This window comes from Papilio xuthus, unplaced genomic scaffold (assembly GCF_000836235.2).
Source record: "Papilio xuthus unplaced genomic scaffold, Pxut_1.1 DF828037.1, whole genome shotgun sequence".
Lineage (NCBI taxonomy): Eukaryota > Metazoa > Arthropoda > Insecta > Lepidoptera > Papilionidae > Papilio > Papilio xuthus.
The window spans coordinates 1,179,732-1,207,540 of NW_013530612.1; the positions used below are offsets into that span (position 1 = coordinate 1,179,732).

The window sequence follows — 27,809 nt, forward strand, 5'->3', positions numbered from 1 at the left end:
TAGACCTTTCTTAGTATGTTGGCGTGGGCTTCAATCAAGATATGTTTTACGGATGTACAAGTAGAGTACAATAAGTTTTCAGTACTGAAATATGAAAAAAAAAATATTTAATTCTTTTTTAAGAAACCCAGATAACCCAGGTTCATTGCTTTTGAACACAGGCAAAAATTTTGATTAATATTGACTAATTTGTTATTCACATATTAAATATTACTGTTTTTCTTGCTATCCATAAATCACAACCGATCAAGTCTTCAGTCCCCAATCAAGTTTTATATAAAGAAAATATTCGTTTGCTTTTCAAATATTGATTCAAGACAATATTTACTTAAATTTGATGTCTATATAAAGCTGTCTGCTTAAAAAATGCTGTCATATTATTAAAAATGTTACCTACTAGTGTACGTTGGAGACATAGAAAATTAAATCGTAATTCAAAGAAAAGGAATAAATCTGAAATGAAAAAATTGAGGTTTTACGAATGTGTTAGACCTGTCCTTCTTAGTTGCAAGTTGATGGGTTTCCTTCCTTTGAATGGCCTAGTTAATACGAAACAATCAGGCAAACGGTGAAGTATAATTTATATTATTTTCTTCCTCGAATTTAATGTACAGATTGGAATATATAAAGTTATAAAATTACTACTTAGAACTTGAAAGTTTTTTAAATGCTACTGGATTATTTTCAAAGCTTAGCTATATAACTGCTATATTACGCAGTCGATATTCAAAAATATTCTATCAAAATATATTTTTAAAGATAATATTTAACTTGACTTCCAAAGTATTAATTTTTTAATTAAGTTAACTTCATTGTCACCTCATATTATGCACCCACTGGTTCAGAGCCTGTCCAAGATAGGGATGACTAGAGTTTAGTCAACCACTATTACGCGCAGTACTTTCTAATAAATTAACTCACTAACTTTGCCAAGATTACCACGAACACCAAGGTTACCAAGGTTACCAAGGTTACCGAGGGTACCAAGGTTACCAAGGTTACTTAACTTACCGAAGTCCAATTACAATAGAGTTACTATAGTGTTCATACTAATAACTTTTTCCAGGTTCAATTGGATATCCTTATATACTTGTTTCTACTTGGCTAATTTAATTTGGATGACATTCTGTTCGCTCGCCAAATGTGTTGATAAACTGGCTTTCGGATTAGGTCGGAAAGATATTTGTACGTATTTTACATATTTATGCTATATACGCTCATCTACTACGTGTCTGCTATCTTACTTTAGCTGAAAGAAATGTCTTGGAACCATACACATACTTCCAAAGGATTTTTACTGACTTTTCAAATCTGTGTCAATGTTTTTTTTAGATAAATTTGCATCATATTGTCTGTTATTAAATATGCAGCTCGTTTTTTTTTGTTTCTGTGTGACTAATATTTTTTTTTGTTAAAAAGCTGGGATTGTCTTCTCGTTGAATACACTATTTTCATCATTATTCTTAATGAAGATGACACCGAAGTGGTATGTAACATTTAAAAAGATCGAGGATTTGGAGAGATTGCTGCCAGACCCTAATACTTCCAGACCTTTGAAGATCATCAAACAAATCTTGTTTATAATTGGAGCATCCGCGTTGGGTAAGCTGACACTAAGTTATACATGTTTATTACTAGCTGTCGCTCGCGACTCCGTCCGCGCAATTTAAAAAATTCTTAATTGATAGCTTATGTGTTCTTTTAGAGTATGTTTTACATCTATGTCAGATTTCAGCGTTATTCCGGCAGCCGTCCGACCATCCATCCGTCCAAATATTCGCATTTATAAATTTAGTAAGGAAAAAAGCATCAAGTAGGGTTATTAATATCATCATATTAAAGCAAATTCTGAGAAATGTTTCAGTCAGAATTTTTTTTTTGTATAAATTGTGAAATGTAATTCAAAGATCTTCCCTTTTCCAGTTGAATTCGCAATGTATTTATTATACACGGCGTATGAAGCGAAGAACGCGTTGAAGAATACGCATGACGATTATTGTTTAAAAAAGTTCTTTGTCTTCGCCTACGATTGGTATTTTGATCATTTTCCATTCCAGTGCTTTATTGGAATAATGCTGGCAGTAAGTAATTTTAACATTATTAATAATATTGAGTTTACATATCAAATGTTTAAAACAGAATAAAGGGTGTATCCTTTTTATGCATATTCTTCTTGACTCATCAAGCCTAATCAATCCTCTACCTTAATTTAAATTCTCCTACCTTTTCCATCCTTATAACATACATTCCTCTACATCTTGGATTCATTTAAAAAAAGAATCATCATCATCATTAGCTCACTATATGTCCCCGAGGGGCTCGGAGCCTACCCTAAGTTAAGGGTGATTAGGCCATAGTCAACAAAGCTGGCCAAGTGCGGGTTGGTTGACTTCACACATATCTTATCAGAAACGTGCAGGTTTCATTACGATGTTTTCCTTCACCGTAAGAACGACGGATAAATGTACATATGTAAATCGAAAATCGAAAAACACATTGGTACATGGCGGGATTCGAACCCAGGACCTGCAGATTGTAAGTCAAGTGCTTGACCCCTGAGCCACCGACGCACTCATTCTATATTCTTCGTACTGTCATAAATTAAAACACTGATAGTTTCTCACTAGGCCTCTAAATGTCAAGCAACATGTTTAAGAAACTTAACAGATATCCTGGTTATGTCAATAACCGTATACTTGGGTGCGCGTTTCTCATGTTTCAATCGTAAGCTGCTTCAAGAGGAGAAGAAGGTAAGTTAACATACAAAATCATTCAAACAGTTGATTTCAACTCATAATTAACAATTCAATAGAAACTAAATTCGCTTGACATAGTTTTTTTATAATAAAATATGTTCAGTAAATTGAGAAACTTTTAATAGACTTTCCTCTGATCCCTTATCAGTTTTATTTTGTGGTTTAATTTTTTCCGTTCGATGTGATTCAATAACATGCTTTTAAGATGAATTCCAATGGGGTTTATTGATACCTTCCTTTATGTTGTAAAGTGTCATGATGATTGCTATAAAAGATTTTTGATAGGAAGATCTTTATAACGAAATTTAACAGCATTCTTTACCTAACATGTTTATCTAAAATTGTGATTACTTTTGTTATATAACTTACGTGGTTAAAATTTCAAAGTTCAACTATTATTATTATTAAATTATATAAAAACTAGCTGTCGCCCGCGACTCCATTCGCGCGGAATTTAAAAAATAATAATAATAAGCCTATGCTTTCTTCCACACTATATTCTTTTTATATGCCAATTTTTTTCGATATCCGATCAGCCATTCTGGAGACACCTTCAAACAAATATCGATCCATTCATCCATACATTCATTTTATTCAACATTCGCATTTCTATACTAATATTATAAAGCAGAAGAGTTTGTTTAAGCGCGCTAATATCAGGAACTACTGGTCCGATTTTAAAAATTCTTTTTGGATAGTCCATTTATAGAGGAAGGCTTTAAGCTATATAACATAACGCTGTGACCAAAGACTTTTTTTTTAATTTCGCGCGGACGAAGTCGCGGGCGACTGCTAGTATAAGTAAGAACAATTAACAAATTATCATTTTTCTTAGGCGAAATTTACTGGATTTATGCCATGGTCGGATCTACAGAAACATTATACTCAACTGACTAGTCTGACGCTGATACTGGATGAAATAATAAACCCATTCATTTTTATATCCTTTTCATGCAACCTCATATTTATTTGTAAACAGATTTTCAGCGTAATACAGTAAGTATTTTCTTTAAAGTAATTTTATGATAAAACTAGCACTCGCCCGCGTCTCCTTCCGCACGGTATACATTGTTGAATTAATTGCCTATGTATTCCAGATTATGTTCTATATCTTTGCCAAATTACAGCGAAATACATACAGCCGTACTCCATCCATCCATACATCGAAATATTCGCATTTATAATATGAGTAAGATGTTACATTTCATAAATTAACTAACAATTCCACAATCTTGACACTGTGCATTTACGTTGAGTTCTCTCAGAAAATGAGCACATAAAATTATAAACAAGACAAGATATTCATAACTGTCCCAATAGTTCACTTTTGGTTATTGGTTCAAGTTTATTCCAATACGTATAGTAAGTGAATAAATAGCATTGTAGTAACTGAATTAAGGAATAACTAATTATATATAAATTATTTACTTTTCTTTACAGATTTGTTCTGACACAGCAAGAAATGAATCTGATCACGACCAATACAGAACTAGAGTTATTAAAGCGAAAGTAAATATGTTTATTTTTAGAAGTACAATATTTTTTTTTATAATTTTAGTAATTTAAAAAGTGTATTTTTATAGGTTGGATTGGGAACCTGTAGTCTATCTCGCTTTCTCGACTGTATTTGTAATAATGCGAGCTACTATGCTATCTCTATTCTTGGCCCATCACCACACACTAACTCGCGCACCCTTGGACATACTTCATACCTTGCCAGCATCAGCTTATAACTATAAAGTAAATATTTAAATAATTTTCTACAAAAATAAATATGTCAATTGAAGAATTTTATCTAATATTTCGTTTTTTTTTTCTAGACGCAAAGATTCCTGGATCAAGTGTTTCATTCTAGGCTAGGTCTTAGTGGATTAAAGTTCTTCTACGTGACAAGAGAATCAATTTTGTCAGTAAGTTTTAAGTCACTTCTCAATCTTAATTGTCGGAAGTGAAAAGAGGGATGATAATATATGTCCTACAGTAGTTTTCAAATATTGACGGCGCTAAACTTTATTAAAAGTAGAATACAATTTTATTATACTTATAGCGGGCATTAGCAGGATGGCCGAAATATCTTGGTGGCTCGAAATTGACCTCGAGCCACCAAGATATTTGAAAAGAACTTTACATAAAACAGTTATATAAGACGATTGATTAATGTTAACATTTTTTTTTCAGGTAGTTGCTACATTAATCAAATATGAGCTTGTTCTTCTCCAATTTCCTGAACGCGAATAAAACGTTTACATCGTTTGTCTCTCCTGTTTGGACGGATGAAATAAAAGCTAATAAAAAGTATGAAACATTGTTTTTTTAGGGTTCCGTACCTCATAGGAATAAAACGAAACCCTTCTTTCACTTTGTTGTCCGTCCGTCTGTTTGTCAATATCCTTTTTCTCAAAAACACGTGAAGGTATCAAGCTGGAATTTATATCAAATACTCAGGTCTGCGGTCCCTTGGTGCAGTGAAAAAATAAAACTTCCAAACATACGTAATCAAAAGATACAACCGTTTATGTCGCAAATTTACGCAAATTTTCGAAATTCGCAAGGGAATCAAAACCTACAGGGTACTTCCCGTGAACTTAGAAACTTGTAATTTGGCACTAAGCAACGTCGTAAATGTTTAGTTCCATCAAAAAAAAATCAAATTTAATCTAAATCCCGTTGTCTGAAAAATACATAAATTGTCACGTCAGTAAAACTATATTTATTATTTTAGAAATATTGATTCTCAGTGTACGAAATATTGTCGTGCATATTTCGCAAAACGATCAAAACAAGCGTTATTTCTCTTTTATTGACATGGAATTAATACTGTTCACTGTTCAATTTATATTTCCAGTTTTGAAATGAATATTTTTATATTTACATTCCTTGTAACGTATGTGATTTGCATAGATCGTGATGTTTATGACTACGCTAATTCAGATTTTCTGGTTGGTAATGTTAAAAAGAGAGACACGATTCCTTTTCGTGTAAATAATTTAAGATGGTTTAATGAAAATAGCTTAAACTATAGAAAAACGAAGGAAATAAGGGAAAATGAAGTCGATCGACGTTTTGAGGTAATGTATATCTTAAAGTAAAATATTAGTTATCAACTGTGATTATTAAAAAACTCCAGAATCATTTTTGTTTCTTGCTATTTTTAAGATAATTTGTGAGAGGAAAATCTAATAAACATTTTCCCACCTATCCACGAAACAAAAGATATAGTGTTCGCAAATAATTAACTCACAAAATATTATATTAATAAAACTAACTGTCGCCCGCGACTTCGTCCGCGCGGGATTAAAAATGGTGGCCGATTTTCAGACCTACTCAATAAGCTCACAAAATTTCATAAGAATCGGTCAAGCCGTTTCGGAGGAGTATGGTAACGAAAATTGTGACACGACAATTATATATATATATATATATATGAGATATAGACAAACAATAAGACTAATCACTTTTTTAGATATCAGAAGCGATGCTGAAGGAAGCCCAACGTGAAGCCCAAATGAGAAATAATCAAATAAATGATGTTAGAGAGGAAGAAATAGATTACGCGCAACTATTAGGAGATAAATATAGAAATGAAATTCAAGGAAAAGACGACAGTTGGAGAGTCCACGAAATGAGAGATAATCAGTTAGGCCCAAATAATAACAGATGGCGCAATAAAATAAGGATGCAACGTAGATTATTTAGATAGTGCAATATATATGGTAATGAAGTATTTAATAACAATAGAAAAATCATTATTTAAAATAAATTGTATGTACAGTTATGTGTCTTACTAAAACTACGTACCTTAAAATATCACAGTACTGAAAGCTTGTTGGAAATTGTTAGTCTTATTTTTAACTCAAATATTTAAGCTTTGGCAAAAATTCAAGCCTTACTAAGGGCCATCTGTTTTATTATTATTAAAAAAAAGTGTTGGCAGAGTTAGTTACCAATTAAAGTCATTGCATTTTCCGGAATTTCGCTTTAAAAAAATAGCACCAGATTGTATCCATTTTATATGAGTGTGCGAATAATTCAGTTGTAATTATTTCTTGACGATTAACAATAATTTATGTTTACATGTTTAACTCAAATCAATTACAGTTTTAATTAAAATTTTATTTAATCTCATCATAAAAAATCGGTTTGCAAAATCATGTGATTTCTATCGAAATGCACGTTTTAGTAATATCAATTATTTTGGTTTGCGTATCAAGCTTAGAAAACATAGAATATGGTATCGTTCCTGAGGGTATTATCGTTGCTAACATTAAGAAAAGAGATATAATACCCCTGCAACCAGGAAACAGAAGATTACTAGATAATAAGAATTTAAATTACAGAAGAACAAAAGACATTAGGGAGACGTCTGTAGATCGACATTTTGAGGTATCTACCAACAATGTTTATCTTACTAATATTAAAACGGATGAATGGATGTTTGTTTGAAGGTATCTCCAAAATGGCTAAACGATTATGGATTAAATTTGGCATACATATAGAACATAGCCTGGAAAATTTTTTAAGTTACTTATTATGTCATTTTTTAATTCCACGCTAACGGAGTTGCGGGCGACAGCTAGTTATACAATAAAAATTCCTTTAGAAAACGCTCCAGTTGATAGATTGCTTTTGATTGGTTCAAAATAAAAATCATTACATGTTTAAGTTCCTGTCAAAATTGAAAATACGCCTTGTGTTACATTTTGTATATGTCTTCTAAGCATCCGATTGGCAAACATTATATTTCAGATAACAGAAGCACTGTTAAGAGAAGCTCAAAGAGAAGGGCAGCTAAGTAGTGCTCAAGCTGATGATATGAGAGAAGACGAAATAAAAATTGCTCAACGACCAGTTGAAGAAATAAGAACTGAGACAAGAGAGGGAGTAAAAGATGAAGCAAGAGATGACGTAAGAGACGAAAATATAAGAGATGATGTAAGGGATGGTGTAAGAGATGATAGTATAAAAGATGATATTAAAGATAATATAAGAGACGATGTAAGAGTCGAAGCCAAAGTTGAGACAGAAGCAATAATTAATAGAGAGTCATACCCTTTTGAAAATGATGACATGGTCGGTAGTGAATTTCTAAGAAACGATAATAAGAAAACTCATAGAAATGACGACGATAACGAAAACAAAGATAAAGTACAACGTCAATTTTCTTGGCTAACGATAGAGAATGACGATGGAGGTGCAATAGACATTTAAAAACGCTTTTAATTTATCAGATTTTTTTGTAATTTTAATATTTATATTTATACAAATTATTATGCCACAAAACCCTCGAACAACATGTGTTTCTTTTTAAAAACAAAAAATCCTAAAGCTGACCCTCAATCCCACTAATTCCAAAACCTTCTGATTCTATAGACCTTTAGGTCTATTTATTCTTATAGTTTTTAATGATTTAAAATGATCAATTCTTGGCGACAATTTTCTCTATTAATATTGGCGAGCGGGGACCAGTGTAGAAGTTGCATTATCGATAAATGAACCGCTCTGATCTTGCGGTGAACTATTGAACTGAAACAAAACTAGCTCGTATGTAACTATTGTTCCCGCTACCTGAAAAATACAAAAAAACTATAAGGAAAAATGTACGAAGAACCAGATCTAGTAGATAAAGAATTTACGCGGTTAACTGATGACCGACTCTTTAACATCACTTATCTATATTTAACATCTTACCGTCAACAACAAGCTTCGAGTGACGCTAAAAAATTGAAGTCCACTTAACGCTACTTTATCTCCGTGGATCTGTTCTAAAAATCTCTGAACCTGAAACATGTGATATAACAGATGTTAATATGAGAGTCTTCAAGTCTGTACTGGTCTACTGTAATCACTCATATCGTAGATGGTTAGCACTATGAAAATATTCATACCAGCTGTCGCTTGTGACTCCGTCCGCGTGTAATTATAAACAAACTTAATAAGTAGCCTATCTGTTCGTCCACGCTATGACCTACATCTATGCCAAATTTCAGGAACATCCAAGCAACCTTTGTAGAGATACTTTCAAACAAACATCCGTCCATAGTAAGATGTTATGTTATTGTCTATGATACGTGGGTTGCGCGACGTAAAATTGACCATGTATACTTTGAAGTTTCTGAACATTTTATCACTTGTAAAGTTTTTTTTATATCTATAGGTAATCGACCTCTCACCTCGATACAATACACAGGTGATGGGACATCGTATAAAACTGGCGCTGGCACTGTCGATGCCGTGTTAACTTGCGATGCAATAAGCGATACCGCCACCGAACGTGTAATCAAGTAAACCAATGAAAATAGAAAATACACTGCCGCTTCGTAACCGCCCAGAAAAGTTGCTCTGTGTAAAAAATATAACATCGTAAATACAGTAAAATAATAAAATCTATCATAAAATACTAAAAAAGGCGAGCACTGACAATGCGTTCTAAAATTACATTCCTGATACTTGTAGTATAATTTTAAATATATGATTTGAGTGTAAAATGAATTTTCTACCAAAATTGCACGACTGTCCGCGTCATCGATATCGAATATTCTCTCATAAGGCGATCTCTCGTAGAAATTTACTGCAGTATAACATCGCATAATCACGATATATCTTATTAATTATAATAAAACTCACTTTTTGACACGGCTGGAACATTCACCGGTACCCTTGATACCATCTCTATAATTAGAAACATAAACGTAAAAAATTGGCAAAATATTTATATCATCATCAGCTAACTATACGTCCCCACTGAGGCGCTCGGAGCCTACCCTAAGTTAGGGGTGATTAGGCCATAGTCAACGACCCTGGCCAAGTGCGGGTTGGTTGACCTCACACATATCTTTGAATTTTCTTCTCAGATATGTGCAGGTTGCATCACGATGTTTTCCTTCACCGTAAGAACGTCGGATAAATGTACATATGTAAATCGGAAATCGAAAAACACATTGGTACATGGCGGGATTCGAATCCAGAACCTGCAGATTGCAAGTCAAGTGCTGGACCCCTGAGCCACCGACGCTCTTTTTTTTTCATTTACGAACATAATATATTTAAAAACAAAAAATGCATCAACAGACTAAAAAATAGCTCACTCCAAAGTGTTAAAGAGCTGCAGACAAATAAAGAACAGGTTGTTAGCAAAGGAAATGAAGACAATTCCACTGATTACGTCGTCGACTCTTCGAACCAACTGCGTCGCCCGACCGTAATTTTCGCGAGTACTTCTCCAGAATAACTCAGGCAAATACTGAAATGGAAAATAATATGCATTCGGTATATCTAGATTCAATCTTAAGCAAATAGATTGAATATTTTGTAGAAATAGGAATATATAACAATTTAAAACAAAAACGTTCGAAGTCGTTATTACAAGAATTAATACATCTGATGCAATAGTGGTAACATCCTACAATTAATTTCTAAACATAATTATATTTTTATTAATTCATATCATGAATGAAAGAAATGGAGATAAGTATGATGAAATTCAAGATAATTATATCGATAGCCCAAGAAAGTAAGCACAAGAGTATAAGATGAAGGAGTTACTAAGGGCTTGAGAAGTGTGAATTCGTTACTTATAATAATTGTCTCATAAAAATATCTATGTACCTTTCCTTGTGCGGCTAATAGCTTCTTGTTGACATGTTCCAAGCGAGATGTTAAATAGTAACTCATACAAATCACAAAGAGATCAGAAAAATTCCAGATGAACGTAGATTGGAAATGAAGGAACTGTAATATGTAAAAACTATCAAAGAATAAATGAAAATGGTATATTGATTAATTCGTTTTAGTAATACAGCGTGTGAACTTAATAGTTGAGTTTTTAATACTGGTAGAGTTATCTCATGAAAATACACCGTTGTCAAAACTGATATATAAACACGGCTAAACACCGGCTAGTTTCGAGCCCATCGGGGGCCCTTCATTAGGATGAGTGGTACTGGTATTATTTCGCGGACGCGGCCCATCGCTCGCTCACGCTGAGTCGAGCTCGAAACTAGTCGGTGCCGCCACCGGACGAATATACGTGAGTGTTTAGCCGTGTTTATATATCAGTTTAGTATAATGTCTCAAGAAAGTTTGAATAATTTACACCGTTGTCTTTTTACTTTCAGCCCAAAGTAATTGACATACACATACCTGAGTTAACATTCCCAAAAATGGTGTATATGGTATAAAATTAAATACCCACGGATAGAAATGTTCTACAAAACCTTCGTAGATAGGTTTCTTCGGATAACACGTCATGGCACCGGCAAACGCAGATAGTAGAGACAGTATGTGCTCAACTGAAAGATAATTTTTATGAAATTAGTTTCGAGTTTAGTTCAGTAATTTAAATTAACAATATTATTATAAAGCTACTAATATAACGAACGAGAGCGTCGGTGGCTCAGGGGTCAAGAACTTGACTTGCAATCTTCAGGTCCTGGGTTCGAATCCCGCTATGTACCAATGTGTTTTTCGATTACCGATTTAGATATGTACATTTATCCGACGTTCTTACAGTGAAGAAAAACATCGTCATGCAACCTGCACATATCAGAGAAGAAATTCAAAGATATGTGTGAAGTCAACCAACCCGCACTAGGCTAGCGTGGTTGACTATGGCCTAATCACCCTTAACTTAGGCTAGGCTCCGAGTCCCAGTGAGCTGATGATGATGAATATAACGAATTATCTGGAGGGGGGATACTGGTGCACCTACCCCACATAAAGTGGGATAAGGCCATGATGATAGTAAGTTGTGTTAATTGTTTTTTCTATTATTAATTTAATTTAATTATTAATTTAATATAATCGTACCTAATGCCAAAAATAAAACTACACCGCATGTTATATTACATCTATATGTTACTGCATGATTATAACTCGGATCCAACTCTTCGACATGCGACACGTCGCGAACGAGCTTAGGCCAGTTCCTGGCCACGCGGAAAAACATTGTCATTGTTATGCAGGTTGTGCTGTAGAATATTATTGGAGCTGAAAAAAATATTTTCCAATGACACATAATGATCAAGAAAAAATAATTATTAAAAGCAAAATATCTGGTCACCCTAACAGGTAAAAATAGAACACAAAAATGAGTTAAATATAAACCAATCTACAATTTAAATTACTGTGATGATCGACTGTCTACTCGTATAACGCTTGTGTTAAAGCACACTATTGTCTACATTTTTTTTAATTCATTTTGAGACATTAAAATATTTTTATACAAGTTTGTCGACAGTGGAAACACACCCTTATAAATAGAAGAATACCTTACTTGTAACATTGAGCGTTACAGTAGAATTTGCAACTTTCAAGATACACATTATAGTAATGAAAATTTGTCCAGTTAGTGACAGAAATGAATAGACACACTTCCATGATGTCCAGTTGAATCTGTAAGAGTAAAAAAGCTGATTTAATGCCTGTTTCCACTTAGCGGGAAACCTCACGAGTGAAGCCGTAATTTTTACTGTAGTCGTGGTCGCACCAATGAAAGTAACATAAGGAATTCATCTCCCAATAAAAGTACGAAGTTTAATTTAAGCTGAAATGAGTATTAAAAGACATGTTTTTAAAATTAGCTTAACATTTGACTGCAAATGCAATTTGTGATCAACGAGTTTTTTTTATAACAGAAGGGGGTAAACGAGCAGCGGGAACACCGAGGTGTCCAACGACGCGCATGGACATCAGCAATACCAGAGGAACCGCAGTTGCGTTGCTGGCCTTTGAGATGGTGATAAGCTTGCTTCTTTAAGCTAATTTTAGAAACAGTTTGTAGTAATCGTTACATTAATGATCCTACAATTCTTTTTAAATAAAAAAAAATCGACTTACCTAACATTAGACGCAGTTTTACTGAAGATGCCATTGACTGGAAGCAACGAGAACGTCTGTCCGATAAACAAAGTTGCTCGCAGTGATTCTTGGAATGTTGCAGGATACTTTCTTGTACTGATATCAGCGACATTAACTTTGTTTTCTACAATTCAAAGCAAAAGGTAAATATAAAAAATCTAACTCTAAGTTTTAATGATTAGCTATTTTGTACAGATTATATTATGATATTTTCGCCAATTTTTCAATAGATATTTATTACAAAAGGAAACGTAATTTGATAGATGTTGTCGGACCACTTTTATTACATACAAAAATTCCTAAACTACTTACTTCTGATTGGAATCCAAAGAGATTGATTCTTATTCTTGTAGATGTTTTTCCTCATTTCTTGATTTTCTAAAATTTCAATCGCAGTATCAGTTCCGTTAATAAGAATCATTTAAGTGTAGTTAGTACACAAGAGATTTTTGTTCGCTCCGAAAATTACATAAAAATCAACAATCAACTCTTTCGATCCCTTAAAAAAAAACAGAACATATAACAAACAGTGCTATTAGTAAAGCTCTTGCAAATATAAAAGATGTTTTCGGTAAACTTGCTAATACAACTACTATTATAAAAATTACTTTTTGTTAATTAAAGTTAAAATGTAAATGTTTTATAACTAAAAACATGCTGTATAACCACTAAGGCGCCTTAAATCCAACTAATAGTAGTAAGAAAGGATAGGCAATTTGTTTACTTTATTAACTAAAAGTGGTGGACAGCAATTCTTGGGAGGTATAAAACGGAAAATAAAACAATACAAATTAAGGGTCGCGTGAGAACACCCTATGATTACTGCGCCGACAAAATTGGAAGCAGATTTTTATCACGTATCGATCATTTTGTTTACAACACTCATTCTTGTAAACGATAATGGCCGTGATAATTTTATTTCATTTAAATGATACTTTATGATAGAAATTTCTATAATTTACTGAGTTTACAACCTAATTATTTTATGTGGCGACAATGTCAATTAGTATTTAACAGTGGTACAGCCCGCTTTAACATCTTCGCACGAATTAGCCAGGCTCGCCCGGTGAAATACCACGACCACACAGAAGACAGGCGTGAAGTGGAAGCAATTCCGCGTTTCGTCTGATGAGTGTGCGTCCCGGAGGCCAAAAATTTAGCCCTATTTCCCTTTTCACCCTTTTTCTCATAAGGAAAGGATGGGAAGTGGAAGTGGAATTTCCGAATGAGAGGATGCATGGAAGGGGAAAATATTATCTTTCTGTGCATCCTCTCCTCCGTCGATTAAAGGTAGGCAACGCATATGCAATTGCGTATGTCTATGGGAAACGATCACTTCCTATTTCAGCGATTTCAAGTGGCCGCTCGCTCGTTTGCAACCTTATGATATAAAAAAAAAGTATAAATAGCAATAAAGAAGTTAAGCCAGTTATGATATTGTGATGCAGCCGATGATAAGTTATTGTATTCCTGTAAGCGTCAATAGCCTAATGGTTAACGGTACAGATTTCCGACCACGAGGTCGGGGGTTCGAATCCCGTCATTCGACTATTGTCGTAAACCATATCCTAGCACAAGCCTAGAGCTTAGTTGGAATGGTTAAAGAAATATTAGTAAATTTACAAAAAAATCTGCTAATATTTTTTCCTAAAAAAAAAGGCAATTATTTCATAACTTTGTGTTCAAGACAATGATGGCTTTGTGGTGAAGCCAATGGTAAATTAGTCGTAACAAATTAGGAGCTAAACAAAAGAAAGACTTACGAAAAAATTAAGTAGTAATAAAAAGATATCCTAATTTAATAATCAATTTGAAATATGTATTTGTTCGAACGTTTTTGTAACAAATATTAATGAGTTAGGGGCAACAAAAATGATTCTAATAAATGTCGCTTGTGATGGTAATTTATGACTTGTCCGGCTTTTGTTTATTGAAAACCACCTTACTTCCTTGTCGCTAATGGAATAGTAAGTGATTATTCAAATTAAGTCAATCCATGTTATAAATGTATTTCATAAAAGGGGTGAAGAAATAAACGTTGCAATGAATTAATTCTTACTAATATTATAATTGCACATGTTTAAATGGATGGATGATTTGAAGGTATCTTCAGAACGGATGCATGGATCTTGCTGAAATTTTGGCATAGATGTAGAAGATAGTCTGGAAGACTTAAGCTACTATTTTTTATTTTTACGTGCGGACGGAGTCGGTGGCGACAGCTAACTTATTAATAACGCTTACCTTAAAAATGTGTAATATTAAATTTACTATACAGTCTTGTTCGTCATTCCGTTAATCGTGTTTTCACTATTTTACATATTTTTTTATATTTGAATTTATTTATTTCTTTTTTAAATAAACACACTATTATACACAATATGACGTGTTATAACCACATAAACGTTTAGAAATACTACATTTAGCGGACGAGTGCTTGTTTACATTGTAAATATAAACATCGCTGACACTAACTGCGTAACCATCGGTTTGTCAGTAAAAAAATAAATCATAGAAATAGGTTAAAGGTGACTTTAACTGTGTATTTAGCTTTCACTTAATATAATTTACGATTTAACAAACAAAAACAAATGCTTTTCAATGGAAGGTAACAAATAACTAAACTCTATCTTTATGTATCTTTCTTAGGTCCTAATCTACTTTACTCTCTTTCCTTCATTTTACGTACTGTTTCTTTACTAAATGCATAGAAATTATGAGTGTCTCTGACGATTCGCATAAGTTTACTAATGTTTTGTACGTTTAATATATATTTTTTGTAATGTTATATAAGTTTAAGTAAATTAATTAACCTAAGTATATTGAAACGCTACTCATAGACAAAAATCACGGGCACAGCTAGTATCAATGCAAAATAAGCATTAGAAATTTGTTAAGTATACAAAATATAAAATAGGTAAATATTTTCTTGTTACATTTGTACGTGATCTACTTTGTATATTTTTTATCATTTCAATAATAGAAGCAAAGGTCCTTTCTTAGAAATGTTGGTTTCGTTCCTACAGTAGTAATTTGAACCTGTTTTTCCAAATTGCTTAGGGTTCAGTAGTGACATTTACCAAATTGCTCCTATTTACGAGAGAGCAAGCGTTTGATGCTTCCTTTACATGATTTAGTAACTTGAATGATGTAATGTATTTATTATCCTAAAGAAATTTCATCAATATTGAATTTTCTTATTAAGAAAAGAATGAGAGATATTCATAAACTTAAATATGAAACTGTATGTTTCTTTTTGTAAAGAATAGAAAACAATGAAATGAACACGTTATTATTTTTTTTTGTTTTATTTATAGGATTTAACACTTAAAGTACTAAATTATAAAAATTAGTAGTGTTTTCGTTTTTCAACTTATCATTTTAACAGCGACTCATCTTAAATTTGTTGTATACCTTTTTACAAAACGCGTTGACTTTAAGTTATTTTTTTTTTAAACTAAGCCTGCACGTAATTCAAAAGGTCCGTTTACCGCCAACTCTGCAAACACGTCCAAGATTAATTACCTGACGACTTCCACCTCATTATCATCGCTTACGACGTTATTACGTTTTTTATATACTTACGTACAAACAAACATAAATTATTACAATTACTAAGAAGTGAAGTCTGTAGTAAATCAAAACATTTTCTGCTTTATATTTAATCTAAAAAAAAAAATAGGTCGATTGAGTTCTCTTTTGTATCTTTGAAATTGAAGAGCACTTTCATATTGCAATAGAAAATTTTTTGAATTAATATACGAAGAATAAAAAGAAGCATCAAACCATGGTGTCCAGGTTTTTAAATTGTAGATATTTCCATGGTCACTGGGTTAGCACAGAATAGCAAAAGTCAAGTTCGCCTGAGAATTATTTTTAAAGTATCTTACTAATACAGTGCAACCTCAATATAACGTACCTCGATATAACGACTTCCTCGATTTAACAAATTTTTCGTAATCCCCTTGAATTGTCCATAAGAGTCAATATAAAATATACCTCTACATTGCGAACATTTTTTGCGAACAACCTCTTTATAACGAATTTTCAACCATCGAGAAAAAGTATAAATACCTCTATTTAACGAATTTTGTCAACCCAAAACCTCTATATAAAGTTAAAATGAACAAAATTGAGATTAAGCTACTACATATGTATAACCACATTTTTGATTCTTTACCCTTAATTCGTGAGTTTTGTTGTACGAATCTTTGAAATTAACTACATAATGTTTGCACCCACAAAGATATGTACCTACAAAAAAATTTTGTTACTTGCCTAATTGTTTTTAAATAGAAAACACATACAGTAATTTGATAAAAAAGAGTTATCATTTATTAGTAGAAGTTGTTCGCTATAACAAGATGCGTACGTAATGTTGAGGTGAATAAAACTATTTTTTTACCTATTTATAACGAATTTTAGACCATCCTAACCTTAACATAACGAACCTCAGTTTAACGAATTACTCGATATAACGAATATTTACTTGTTCCCCTCCGATTCGTTATATTGAGGTTGCACTGTATTACGTATGGATGTATGTCCGTTTGTTAGAAGGTATCTCTTCTGTATGAAAATAATATAGTCTGGAAGAACACATGGACTGTTGATTGAGGTTTTATTTTAATTTCGCGGGTGCGGACTCGCGTGCGACAGCTAGTTTATAGATAAAGGAGATACCATAAAATATAGAATAAAACATGAATTCTTCTATGTCCAAGCTATAAGAATAGAAGTAGTGGAATTTCTTATGAATCCATCAAATAACTTCTACGGAGTTTTTATTAAAAGCATTCTTGCATTTTATTAAACATCATAAAACTTTCATTTTTATATCAATAATGCGATAAATTTTACGAGCCACACCAATCGTAAACTGAAGAAATCGAGAATTGATTTTACGACGGTCGCCGCGTAATTTTGTTAAGTGTTTTATTTTTCGAAATAACAGCCAGTATTCCATTGTTATGTTTGATCATAAACTATTTTTTAATTATTTATAAACATTTTATTACTTTAAGAGTGTGGTTCAAAAAGGATACCGATCCATTCCCTCGCTTTCAAAATTCTGTAATTTCTTAACAATCTATCAGAATAAAAATAACGAATGGAATATTGTAAGTTAGCGCCATCTATTGTTTGACTTAAAAAAAAGGAAGCAAAAAGACAACAAACTAAACTGAGAGATATTTTATGTTTTGCAGGAAAGATGGCAATTCTCTAAGGCAAATATCTACTAAGCTTTGACGGTCTTGTAAGGCTATTTAAATTAACAGCTGAACTTGAAAATCATTGTTAAGCCAGTATAAGCCCTTCTAAAGTGAAAATTATCAATTTAATTAGATATATAATTTTATCAGCACTTTATAATGTGTAAATGTTACTTATTGAATAACTTACATGTAAAATGTGCTTCATCATCAGCTCAATATACGTCCCTACTCAGGGTCTCGGAACCTGCAGACGGAGCCGCGGACGAGAGCGAAAGCGTGCCCGTGGTCCCGTCCAGGTGCGTTGGAGGAACAGAGGGGTTTAGTGGTTATGCCTCCGCTATGGAAGAGAATCCCACATAACTACCGCGTCCCCCCGGGGCGCGGTAGTTATGTGGGATAAAAATGCATAAAGCATTCCCCTCTTTAAAAAAAAGGGTCTCGGAACCTACCCTATGTTAGGGGTGGGGTTTAAACAATTTATTATTAGACAGGGTTAATTTATTTACATACATTTTATAGTTATACTGAGTACATTAAAATATAATTATCTATCACAATAATTACGCGTCTTTTGATAACACATTCAATAAAAACTCCTTATATTCTTCTCCTTTGATGGAATATATTACCCTGACGTTTGCATCTTCCTTCGAAACGAAATGATTAGTATTTATTCCTCTTTGTTTACCTGAAAAGGTACAAAAAAAAACAAATCTCAATACCCTAATACTAGAAGCAAACTAACAATAATATGAAAAATACAAAATCTTTTCCTTATGAGAAATAGGGTTTGAAGGGAAAGAAAACTTTTCGAATGAGAGGATGCATGGGAAGGGAAAAATTTTTTCTTTCTGTGCATCCTCTCCTCCATCGATTAAAGGTAGGCAACGCATATGCAATTGCGTATGTCTATGGGCAACAGTATCTTCGCTATTTTAGCGATTTCAGGTGGCCGCTCGCACGTTTGCCACCTTATGACATATAAAAAAAATGAACGTTATAGCACAAAGTTTTAAAATAAGTTTAAAACGTTAGAAGACTTACCGCAAGTAATAATACCATTCTTTGAATATTTGTATTCATCAACTAAATCTTCTTTCAGTATCACCGCAACAGCCGCCGGATCCAATGCCTGCCACTCCTCATTTTTATCAATGGCAATTTTTTCAAATAGATTTTGCGCACGTATTATATCTGTGCTAATTTTACCCAAGGATTCAAGTCTCCAATTCTATAAAAATATATGAAATTAAAGTCAATTGCAGGCCCTTAATCTTACTATCTTACTTAATATTATAAGTTTATCTTCAGAACGGCTGAACGGATCTTGATGAAATTTTACTTACACTTAGAACATAGTCAGGTAGAGTACATAGGCTACTAATTATGTTTTTTTTTTAATTCCGCTCGAACGGAGTTGTGAGCGACTATGGTAAGTTTAGTACACGTGATAAAGTCTGAGAGGTTCTTTATACTGTCGATATATTTTTCTAAACGTGTATTATGGTTATAAAAATAAAATTGAACTAACTCGTGTGAAGTTTAGGCAACTTTTCACTTGCGAGAACGGAAATATAGTCACTTTATCAGGGGTCGCGTACTGTGTGACAATATGGTACGCTTCTATATCCATACTTGCGTTGAATTCTGGGTCAGGATTCTCTTCATCTGAAAATAATTTACAATTCTAAAGGTGCCTACACACCATCAGTTTTAAGTACAATTTTAATTGTACAGTCAAACTGTACAATTAAAATACAACGTGTGTAGTGGGCTTAAAGGTCTACATCATGTAATTATTTGAAAACTAAAATATGTTAGTTCAGGCTGCCAATTATGGTAGCATTTTGGGGATTATCTAAAAAACAAATTAGTCTTATTCTTCTTCTATTCTGTACTAACTACTTAAAGTTTGACAAAAGATCTTTTCAGTCGTCGAATGTTTTGGGATCTCATATCAATATGAAAGAAACACTTTGACAAAGAAACTTACTTTGTATATGGCCGGCTGCGACGTACAATTGTTTTAATCGTCTCAAGAAATCAGGATCCAATTTGATTGCTAGTGCCACATTGGTTAAAGTTCCTAATGTTACTACTATCAAATTACCTGGAAAAAACAAGTTTAGGAGAATAAGTTATACCATATAATATCATTTTATGCTTTCGTCTATAAGTAGGTTTTATATATCATATTCTTAATTATATCCAGTAAAAGTCAGTTCTGTTTCTTGTTTAAGGCCAAAACACTTGTACGGTCACTTGCATAAATACGTATACAATAGCTAGCGCCTGCGACTACATCCGCGCGGAATTAAAAAAAATAACTATACCATATGCATCTATACCAAATTTCATGAAGAACCGCTGGCCCGTACTAGAGATACCATCTAACAAACATCCATCCATATATCCAAACATTCGCATTTATAATATAAGTAAGATTTATAAATATCTAGAAACATGTATACGTATTCGGCTTCACCGGACCTTGAATACAAGCTTTGACCCACGTCCCTACATGATTTTAACACCGAAGGCCAGTATGAGTTACTATAGTGGTGTTTATCTCTTACCGCCTCAGATATCCTTTTTTAACTATATTTACCTTCATGAATCTTTGATTGTTCAATAAGTGCTATGACAGCGTTTTGCTCATTCAGTGGTGCTAAATCCGACATATACAGTCCACAGTCTCCTAAACCATCTTTCCCATAATAGTCAGTAACTGAAGGTGTCACCACAAGAGATCCTTGGGATCCTCTGTAAATCGGAACCTGTCGAAAATGTTTTTGAACACAACATTAAAGTATGTTTTAGTTTAGAGAACCTGCATTTGCAAGTATCAAGTACATAAAAAAGTATCAAACTGAATTAATGTAATTCACCGCAATATTAAATGTTTTTATGAATATTGTAAAAAGTCTCAAGAAAGCAAGCTCTTTTTTCCTCTAAATTGTAATACTTCACTTACATCTTCTCTTTTTGCGGCTTTTAGTATTCTTTGATTATTTCTACAAACATTATCCAAATTTGTATTTCCATTGCCAGTTGTTAAGCCGATTAGCTTTGGCCTGAAATATAATAATTTCAAGTGTAACTAAACATGAAACTTACTGTTTGAAAATTTCCATACATGGTTAAACTGAAATGATTTGTTCTTTCTACTACCAATGTTACGCGTGTTTGTATAGATTATGTAGGTCTGTTCACCAGTCTGATGTTCATGTATTATATTATATATAGATTTCTAATAAGATTTAAAACTTACCCGTCAAAATATTTTTCGTATAGTATGGCAAGGAATATAGCCATCGCGTCATCTCCACCGGCGTCATTGTCTATGATTATCTTCGGTTTCGATCTTTCTCTGAAATCACAAAGGCCAAAAATTATTATTAATAATGTATTGTTTCGTTTCATTTTCTTGTATCAAAATAACACTCGCAAAATTCTCTATAAAATAGATGCATCAACGAATTTATTAAACGTAATTATACTCAGACAGAAAAGCAGACAAAGACGAGTCCAACTAAAATGAACTTTTTCAAAAATATTGTGAAACGTTAGATCTATCGAACTCTACAAAAACAATAATACACTCACCTAACTGCAAATACGTTTGTCATAAATAAAAACACACACACAAATGTTTTCATATTATTGACACAATTTCTGTTATCACTAATAACTAGCAATCGCCACTTCCACTATTAGACGCTACGATGCGTATACTAAATAACGAACTAAACTATCTATTCATTTGGTTTCCACCGCATCTGGTTTTGTGGAGTATTTAGTTTCAGCCAGTTACTTGCAAGCTACTAGTTGCTATCTACTATCTAAACGTTTTTAATTTCAATACTTCTAACTGTTTTTAAATTTTATAAATCATTTTTCTGTTTTATACCATCTGATCTTGTAATGTGGAATTGTCGACCTCTAGCAAGGTAAACAGCAGTTGTGCATTTATAATCTTTCATATCGACTGTTTGATATTGTAATAAAATTGACGTAGTATAAAATTAAATCTTTAATCACAATCACGTTAAGCGTCTAAACACAGATGGATATTTTAAGTACATGAAACAATCAGAAAAGTAACAGTGGTCGAGCCCGATTTAACATATTCGCACGAATTGGCTCGGCTCGTCCGGTAAACGACCACACAAAACACAGGCGTGAAGTGGAAGCTATTCCGCGTTTCGTCTGATGAGTATGCGTCCCGGAGGCCTAATTTAGTCCTTTTCCCTTCTCACCCTTTTTCTTATAAGGAAAGGATGGGAAGTGGAAGTGGACTTTTCGGATTAGAGGATGCATGGAAAGGGAAAATATTTTCTTTCTGTGCATCCTCTCCTCTGTCGATCAAACGTAGGCAACGCATATGCAATTGCGTATGTCTATGGGAAACGGTCACTTTGCTATTTCAGCGATTTCAGGTGGCCGCTCGCTCGTTTGCCACCTTATTAAATTAAAACAAGTATACTATATACATTAGGTAATTTTACTTGTATATAATTTAATTAAATAAAACAAATGAAAAAACTAAACAATACTTACTTGGGGGAAGACATAGTCAAACGATTTTTATTTATTATTCAAATGCACAACTCAACAATTGAGCGCTCTCTGCTCCGAATGAAGTCGGAACGCAATGTAAATTTGCATATTTGATAAAAGCATTTACTTGAGTCATTGTTGCCAACGCACGTGTTTGAAATAGAATACACAAAGCGTCCGTACACAAAGTAATTATGAAGACACAATGAATTTGTATCATAAATACGGCATGGCATGCATACTCAAGTAATTTTTCGACTATTTTCTACTAAAAAACAATATATCAAATTTTCTAATTCATTGATTTAAACAAGGGTGCTCGTTTCAATGAGTTCGCAGAGAGATAAAGGGGAGGCAGACATAAACAAAGATTGTAAAGAGACATAATTTTAACCGTCATAAGTCTTGCCTGGAGCAAATAGTAAGCAACTTCCTTAATTTCGAACATCAGTGACATCTAAGATACGCAAATTTTGTTAGAACCTTGAGATATATTTTGTTAGAGCTATTGATTCACTTATTAAAATTTATATATTATTTTTGCTTACTGTAACATTATAATCTATTCTACGCAAGAATGAAACACTACAAGTGTGAAGAAAGCATCATTGTTATGTAATTTATCTCTCTGCAGCGATAACACGTTATCGTATTGTGTAAGATAAATGGTTCATCTAATGCTTAGCGACATTTATTAAATATCATTTTAAATTTTTTACGCTCATGTTATACGATAAGAAGCAACAGAAAAGACGGCATTGTACTCAAAAATCGAAATGCATTTTTAAGTAAACTTTGCTTAGAAATTATTTATTTTTACATCTTATATCTAAAATCTATGTAATAAATGAGAAAATAGTATCTATAAATTAACAATTACAAAATTATTTTAAATCTGCAGAAAATATGTCAATAAGCAATTTCTTGTACGGTTCTTCTTTCACCTTGTAAATAATTTTAGAGTTGAAATATTCGGTTGATGTGAAATTATTTGTATTCGTACCTCTTCTTTCTGTAACGAAAATATTTAAAAAAGGAAATTTATGTAAAAAAAAGTCTTAAGCCTATGCAAATCAAATGTTAATGAAACAAGTTTCCTGGCACACTCGAAAAATATAATAAATAGCGCCATCTATATTTCATTTTAGTAACTTTTATAACCTCACTGGCAGCTTCAACGTTGTAATAAGTAGTTTTCATTATTGCATCTAGATGGCAGTAAAATACATTATTACTTTTTGACTAGAAAACTGTATAAGGCTATTTTAAGAATGACTAGATGTGAATATTTTGATTATTCTTTTAAATATAGTAAAGTAATTGCAATTAGTTAAAAGGATACAGAATACATTATATTAAATTGAGAAAAGGCAGGATATTAAAAAAATGATAAGATCCTTTTTCTCTTCCTCCCCTTCTCCGCGATATTAGCTTCCCTTGGCTCATAATTTTTCTATTATATCACACTTACCACACAAAGTAATAGTATTGTGGGTATATCTCCAGTCTTCTACAATTTGAGTTCCATTAAGCACTATTCCCATAGCAACTGGGTCTAGTAGAGTCCAGTCCTCGCTTTGAACTATAGATTTTTGTTCAAAGACGTTCAAGGCTCTTATCAATTCACTTGGTATTGAGCCTAAGATTGAGACCCGCCATTCCTGTAATAAAGTAAGAAAACTTAACTAGTGAGATTAAAAACAAAGTAACCACCAAGCACTATGATAAATGAATTATGTTTATTGTAAATATTAAATTAATACATGAAATGTAAATAGAATTTTTTATTAAAAATGGCTTCCAGTGCTGAAACACTTGTACAAAAAAGTAAATTCCATCTCACCTTTGTAAAAAATATGAGGAATTTGAACAATGAGAACCCATAGTTACCTACATTACTGAAATTAAAAACCAACTTACTCTACTAATATTATGTGATGAGTATACTTGTGAGTAGGGAATCAAAGTTACGATATCTGGTTTACTGTTCTGTAGTAATATGGAATATGCCTCCACATCCATTTCTGCATTGAATTCCGGTGCGTTATATATCTCGCCTGAAAAAAAACAAGTCCTTATTAACAACCCTTTGTCTTAAAATGTTGTAAGAGTTTAACGTAGACTGAAGTATGCTAATTTCATACTCGTATTTTCTAGATTTATACTTACTGTAAATATGACCACCAGCTACATATAATTTTAGAAGTCGACTTATAAATCTTGGATCCAGTCGTACTGCTATTGCAATATTTGTCAACGGTCCCAATGCAACAACGATCAGTTCCCCTTTAAACAATTAAAGTAAATTGTAAATATGTTACCTAAATAAACAAAATATAAACTGTACAGCACTTAATAAAATATTAAACACTTGAATAAATGTTTTATTTATTTTATGAAAAACACCTTTAGGAATAACTAGCTATCACCTGCGACTACGTTCCCGCGGTATTAATTATTAGTAAATTAAGAAAACAAAATAAGTAGCCTATGTATTCTTCCAGAGAATGCTCTACCTCTGATGCCAAATTTTAATTGACATTCTTTCAGCCGTTTTGGAGATACTTTCAACCAAACATCCATCCATCTAAACATTCGCATTTATAATAATAATAAGATGACAGCAAGCTGAATCCATATCTCGAAATAAAATCGTTTTACCTTCATATTTTTTAGACATTTCTATTAACGCCAAAGCGGCTGAATTTGATTGTGCTGCAATAGGTTCATATTCCAGAAATTCAGATTCACTGTCCCCAAGTCCGTCCATACCAAAATAATAATCAGATTCTACTCCTTTCACAAGAGGATATTCACTACCTCTGTAAATAAGTACCTGTAAGGAATCTCTATTTAAAAGTACATTATTGGTAAGTGAAATTATCGTAACACTTTCTTAAATTTAAAAACTATAGAGTTACGAAAAGGAAGATAAACAATAAGATCACTAGACAGTTAAAAGGAATCGTTTTTGACAGTTTTATATTGGAGTTAGGTAAAACATACATCTCTCCTGTCGGCGATATTTAAAATTTTCTGCGTATTGTTGAAAACTTGCGGTTCATTTACATTGCCGTGAGTTGTTGTTAATGCGATGACTTGATTTCTGAAAAAAAAACTATCAATAATAAAGTAACCAGGAAATCGATACTAACATCTGCGTGAAACATTTTAAAACACACTAGCTTTTGCTATCAACTCCATTTACGCGGTTTAAAAATAATATGTAGTTTATGAATTCTCCCGGTATATCCTACATCTATGACAAATTTCAGTCAATTCCATGTAGCTGTTCTGGAGATATAGGGTAACATACATCCATCCATTTAAACTTTCGCATTTATAATATTAGCAAGATTTAAAATAACCTACTACTCAGGGATAAAGTAAGCAGTCATATAAAGATTTTCCTTTTATACAATACTATAATATTAGCGTAGAAATATGTACCCATTAAAATATTTCTGGTATTGTAGAGCCATGAATATTGCCATAGCGTCGTCAGCTCCTCCATCGTGGTCGATCACAACTTTCGGTCCAGGTACAAGATCTTCTGAACTACTGTGATGTAATTTATAAAACATTATACTAATAAACAAAGCTCACATTGAAATTGTTAATCAATAAAACACAAACTGTAGATGTTAATATTAAGTAGAATCTTAGTAGTGGAAATTTAGTTGAAATCAAAAATAAAATCAATTAGAAAAACGTTAAAAGCGCCTGAAAAAATGTGATTGGCGATTATGTATTTTCAGTTCATAAATGTAGAAGAATATATGTATATAAGAATAAAGATATTGAAGTAAGACAACGAACATAATCACGAGTATTAAAATACCTTTAGATAATCTTTCTACAGCCTCTTGAAAGCTACGAGTACATACAATATCATCGCTGATAGTTAAACACTTGATTACTTTAGATATAAAATTCAAGATAAACAAAACATGAAAATTAACACATTATCTGAAACAAATCATATGTAATATGAAGAATAAAAACAAAAAAAAGAACAAATGATTACAAAAATTACATTTATATTATTTAATAATGTTTAATGCAATCATTAAATGTATACAAACAAAATATAAAATCACTCAAGTGTTTATATTATTAATATTATATCGTACTATTATCCCAAGTAGGGTTGGCGTCAGGCAGGCGGCTGACCGTAAAAAAATAAGCCAAAAACTTAAGGTTTATAAAAACCTTGTGTGCTGACCCTACATGAATAAGGCCAGGAAGAATGTCTCACTATTAATTCTATTTAAAACTTTTATTTAATCTTACCTTCGAAAATAGTACAATAGGAATAATATCAAAATTATCATCACTAAAACTGCTGTTATAGATGCTATAATAAAATTATATTTATTTTTTTTCATTACGAACTCACAAAATTTGGTTACGCCTTTTTAGGTACTTGCTTAAACACTAAATAATAATTAAAGCTAATTAAATGTAACAAACTCAAGTATATATCACTGTTTTAGTATAAAATATAAATATTTATTAATTACACGTATCAAAATTTTACAAGAATTATGTATCCATTTAAAATATTGATTATTTTAATTATGTAAGCCTTGCAAAAATTTTTGTCAATATCAAATTATGTCATGACAATTTTATCGAACTTTTATTTATCGAACTGATATGACTCTGACCGTGACTAACCTAAGACTGAAACGTACAAACGAGTACTGACGTCTTAAATTAATATTTACGCGTTTATTGCTATGATTACCTTATCAAACAGAATATAAACTCTAATATTAAGTTATAATTTGTCACAGATTATCAAATTATATGTTATTTAAAATATAAGTTAAAAATTTGAACTTCTATACTTATGTACGGTATATTCAAATAATTAAAAATAATATCTAAAATATTATAACGATACTAAGTCACCATAAACGAGATTATGACTGAAATATGTAACTGTGTCGATTGATATATTAACATGACAAATATAGGCACTGTTTCCTCATAAACAGCTATTGATAACGTAGCAAGGGACAAAACTCATTTATATTTATTTTATTGTTTCATTTAAGCATGCATCGTTTTTATTTTATCATCTAATCAATTTTGTATTAATTACTAGCGTTCGCCCGCGACTCCGTCCGTGAGGAAAAAGAAATAATTAGTAGTCTATGTGTTCTCCCAGACTGTGTTCTATATGTATGCTAAATTTCATGAAGATCTGTTCGTCCGTTCAGAAGATACCTTCAAACAAACATCCATCCATCCATCTAAACATTTGCATTTATAATATTAGTAAGATATTTTAAATGTATCCTATGTACCTTTTTGATTTAAGATTATAATTTATTTTTTGTTACGAATACGAAATAACATTTAAAAAAATTGTCTCGGTTTGGTTTCCCGTTAAACAAGCGTTGTTTCATTTGAG

The 27,809-nt window shown here is 32.3% G+C and overlaps 5 protein-coding genes across 9 annotated transcripts; 2 read left to right on the forward strand and 3 right to left on the reverse strand.

The window, feature by feature from the left end:
* The first annotated feature begins 1,472 nt into the window (after positions 1–1,472).
* On the forward strand, positions 1,473–4,994 carry LOC106114574 (uncharacterized). The gene is made up of 6 exons (XM_013307836.1): positions 1,473–1,602; positions 1,924–2,081; positions 2,628–2,750; positions 4,197–4,265; positions 4,577–4,666; positions 4,935–4,994. Exons 1-6 carry the CDS (start codon positions 1,473–1,475, stop codon positions 4,992–4,994), a joined length of 630 nt encoding a protein of 209 aa, XP_013163290.1.
* A 1,898-nt stretch (positions 4,995–6,892) lies between these two features.
* Positions 6,893–8,039, forward strand: LOC106114639 (uncharacterized). Its single transcript, XM_013307916.1, has 2 exons — positions 6,893–7,139; positions 7,503–8,039. Exons 1-2 carry the CDS (start codon positions 6,924–6,926, stop codon positions 7,962–7,964), a joined length of 678 nt encoding a protein of 225 aa, XP_013163370.1. The 5' UTR covers positions 6,893–6,923; the 3' UTR covers positions 7,965–8,039.
* On the reverse strand, positions 8,037–12,097 carry LOC106114638 (gustatory receptor for sugar taste 64f-like). The gene is made up of 9 exons (XM_013307915.1): positions 12,028–12,097; positions 11,562–11,741; positions 10,896–11,044; positions 10,362–10,484; positions 9,842–9,996; positions 9,381–9,425; positions 8,927–9,095; positions 8,445–8,534; positions 8,037–8,321 (listed from the first exon to the last, which is right to left on the reverse strand). Exons 1-9 carry the CDS (start codon positions 12,074–12,076, stop codon positions 8,199–8,201), a joined length of 1,083 nt encoding a protein of 360 aa, XP_013163369.1. The 5' UTR covers positions 12,077–12,097; the 3' UTR covers positions 8,037–8,198.
* A 6,226-nt stretch (positions 12,098–18,323) lies between these two features.
* Positions 18,324–22,655, reverse strand: LOC106114617 (probable uridine nucleosidase 2). Of its 2 annotated transcripts, none has more exons than XM_013307888.1 (8): positions 22,388–22,655; positions 21,099–21,197; positions 20,802–20,901; positions 20,436–20,604; positions 19,821–19,937; positions 19,359–19,495; positions 18,872–19,058; positions 18,324–18,515 (listed from the first exon to the last, which is right to left on the reverse strand). In XM_013307888.1, exons 1-8 carry the CDS (start codon positions 22,399–22,401, stop codon positions 18,388–18,390), a joined length of 951 nt encoding a protein of 316 aa, XP_013163342.1. In that variant the 5' UTR covers positions 22,402–22,655; the 3' UTR covers positions 18,324–18,387.
* A 551-nt stretch (positions 22,656–23,206) lies between these two features.
* LOC106114629 (uridine nucleosidase 1) lies at positions 23,207–26,896 on the reverse strand. 4 transcript variants are annotated; one of them, XM_013307906.1, is made up of 9 exons: positions 26,681–26,896; positions 26,229–26,356; positions 25,838–25,948; positions 25,394–25,493; positions 25,049–25,223; positions 24,557–24,673; positions 24,308–24,444; positions 23,859–24,048; positions 23,207–23,399 (listed from the first exon to the last, which is right to left on the reverse strand). In XM_013307906.1, exons 3-9 carry the CDS (start codon positions 25,879–25,881, stop codon positions 23,272–23,274), a joined length of 891 nt encoding a protein of 296 aa, XP_013163360.1. In that variant the 5' UTR covers positions 25,882–25,948; positions 26,229–26,356; positions 26,681–26,896; the 3' UTR covers positions 23,207–23,271. The 4 variants fall into 4 exon arrangements, with proteins under 4 accessions (XP_013163360.1, XP_013163357.1, XP_013163358.1 ...); XM_013307903.1 differs by lacking the exon at positions 26,229–26,356; XM_013307904.1 differs by lacking the exons at positions 25,838–25,948; positions 26,229–26,356.
* Positions 26,897–27,809: the final 913 nt, after the last annotated feature.

Excerpts from the sequence above, each read along its gene's own strand:
- LOC106114574 (XM_013307836.1), top strand. The coding sequence starts at position 1,473 with ATGACACCGAAGTGGTATGTAACATTTAAAAAGATCGAGGATTTGGAG. Across the intron at positions 1,603-1,923 it reads AATTGGAGCATCCGCGTTGG|TTGAATTCGCAATGTATTTA; the intron begins GTAAGCTGACAC and ends TCCCTTTTCCAG. Across the intron at positions 4,667-4,934 it reads CAAGAGAATCAATTTTGTCA|GTAGTTGCTACATTAATCAA; the intron begins GTAAGTTTTAAG and ends TTTTTTTTTCAG.
- LOC106114639 (XM_013307916.1), top strand. The coding sequence starts at position 6,924 with ATGCACGTTTTAGTAATATCAATTATTTTGGTTTGCGTATCAAGCTTA. Across the intron at positions 7,140-7,502 it reads CTGTAGATCGACATTTTGAG|ATAACAGAAGCACTGTTAAG; the intron begins GTATCTACCAAC and ends ATTATATTTCAG.
- LOC106114638 (XM_013307915.1), bottom strand. The coding sequence starts at position 12,076 with ATGTGTATCTTGAAAGTTGCAAATTCTACTGTAACGCTCAATGTTACA. Across the intron at positions 11,742-12,027 it reads TGTAACGCTCAATGTTACAA|CTCCAATAATATTCTACAGC; the intron begins GTAAGGTATTCT and ends TATTTTTTTCAG. Across the intron at positions 9,997-10,361 it reads TATTAGCCGCACAAGGAAAG|TATTTGCCTGAGTTATTCTG; the intron begins GTACATAGATAT and ends TTTCCATTTCAG.
- LOC106114617 (XM_013307888.1), bottom strand. Across the intron at positions 19,938-20,435 it reads ACAATCAAAGATTCATGAAG|GTAATTTGATAGTAGTAACA; the intron begins GTAAATATAGTT and ends TGTTTTTTCCAG. Across the intron at positions 18,516-18,871 it reads GAATGGTATTATTACTTGCG|GTAAACAAAGAGGAATAAAT; the intron begins GTAAGTCTTCTA and ends GTACCTTTTCAG.
- LOC106114629 (XM_013307903.1), bottom strand. The coding sequence starts at position 26,775 with ATGAAAAAAAATAAATATAATTTTATTATAGCATCTATAACAGCAGTT. Across the intron at positions 25,494-25,837 it reads TACCAGAAATATTTTAATGG|AAATCAAGTCATCGCATTAA; the intron begins GTACATATTTCT and ends TTTTTTTTTCAG. Across the intron at positions 23,400-23,858 it reads CAATACTATTACTTTGTGTG|AAAGAAGAGGTACGAATACA; the intron begins GTAAGTGTGATA and ends TTTTCGTTACAG.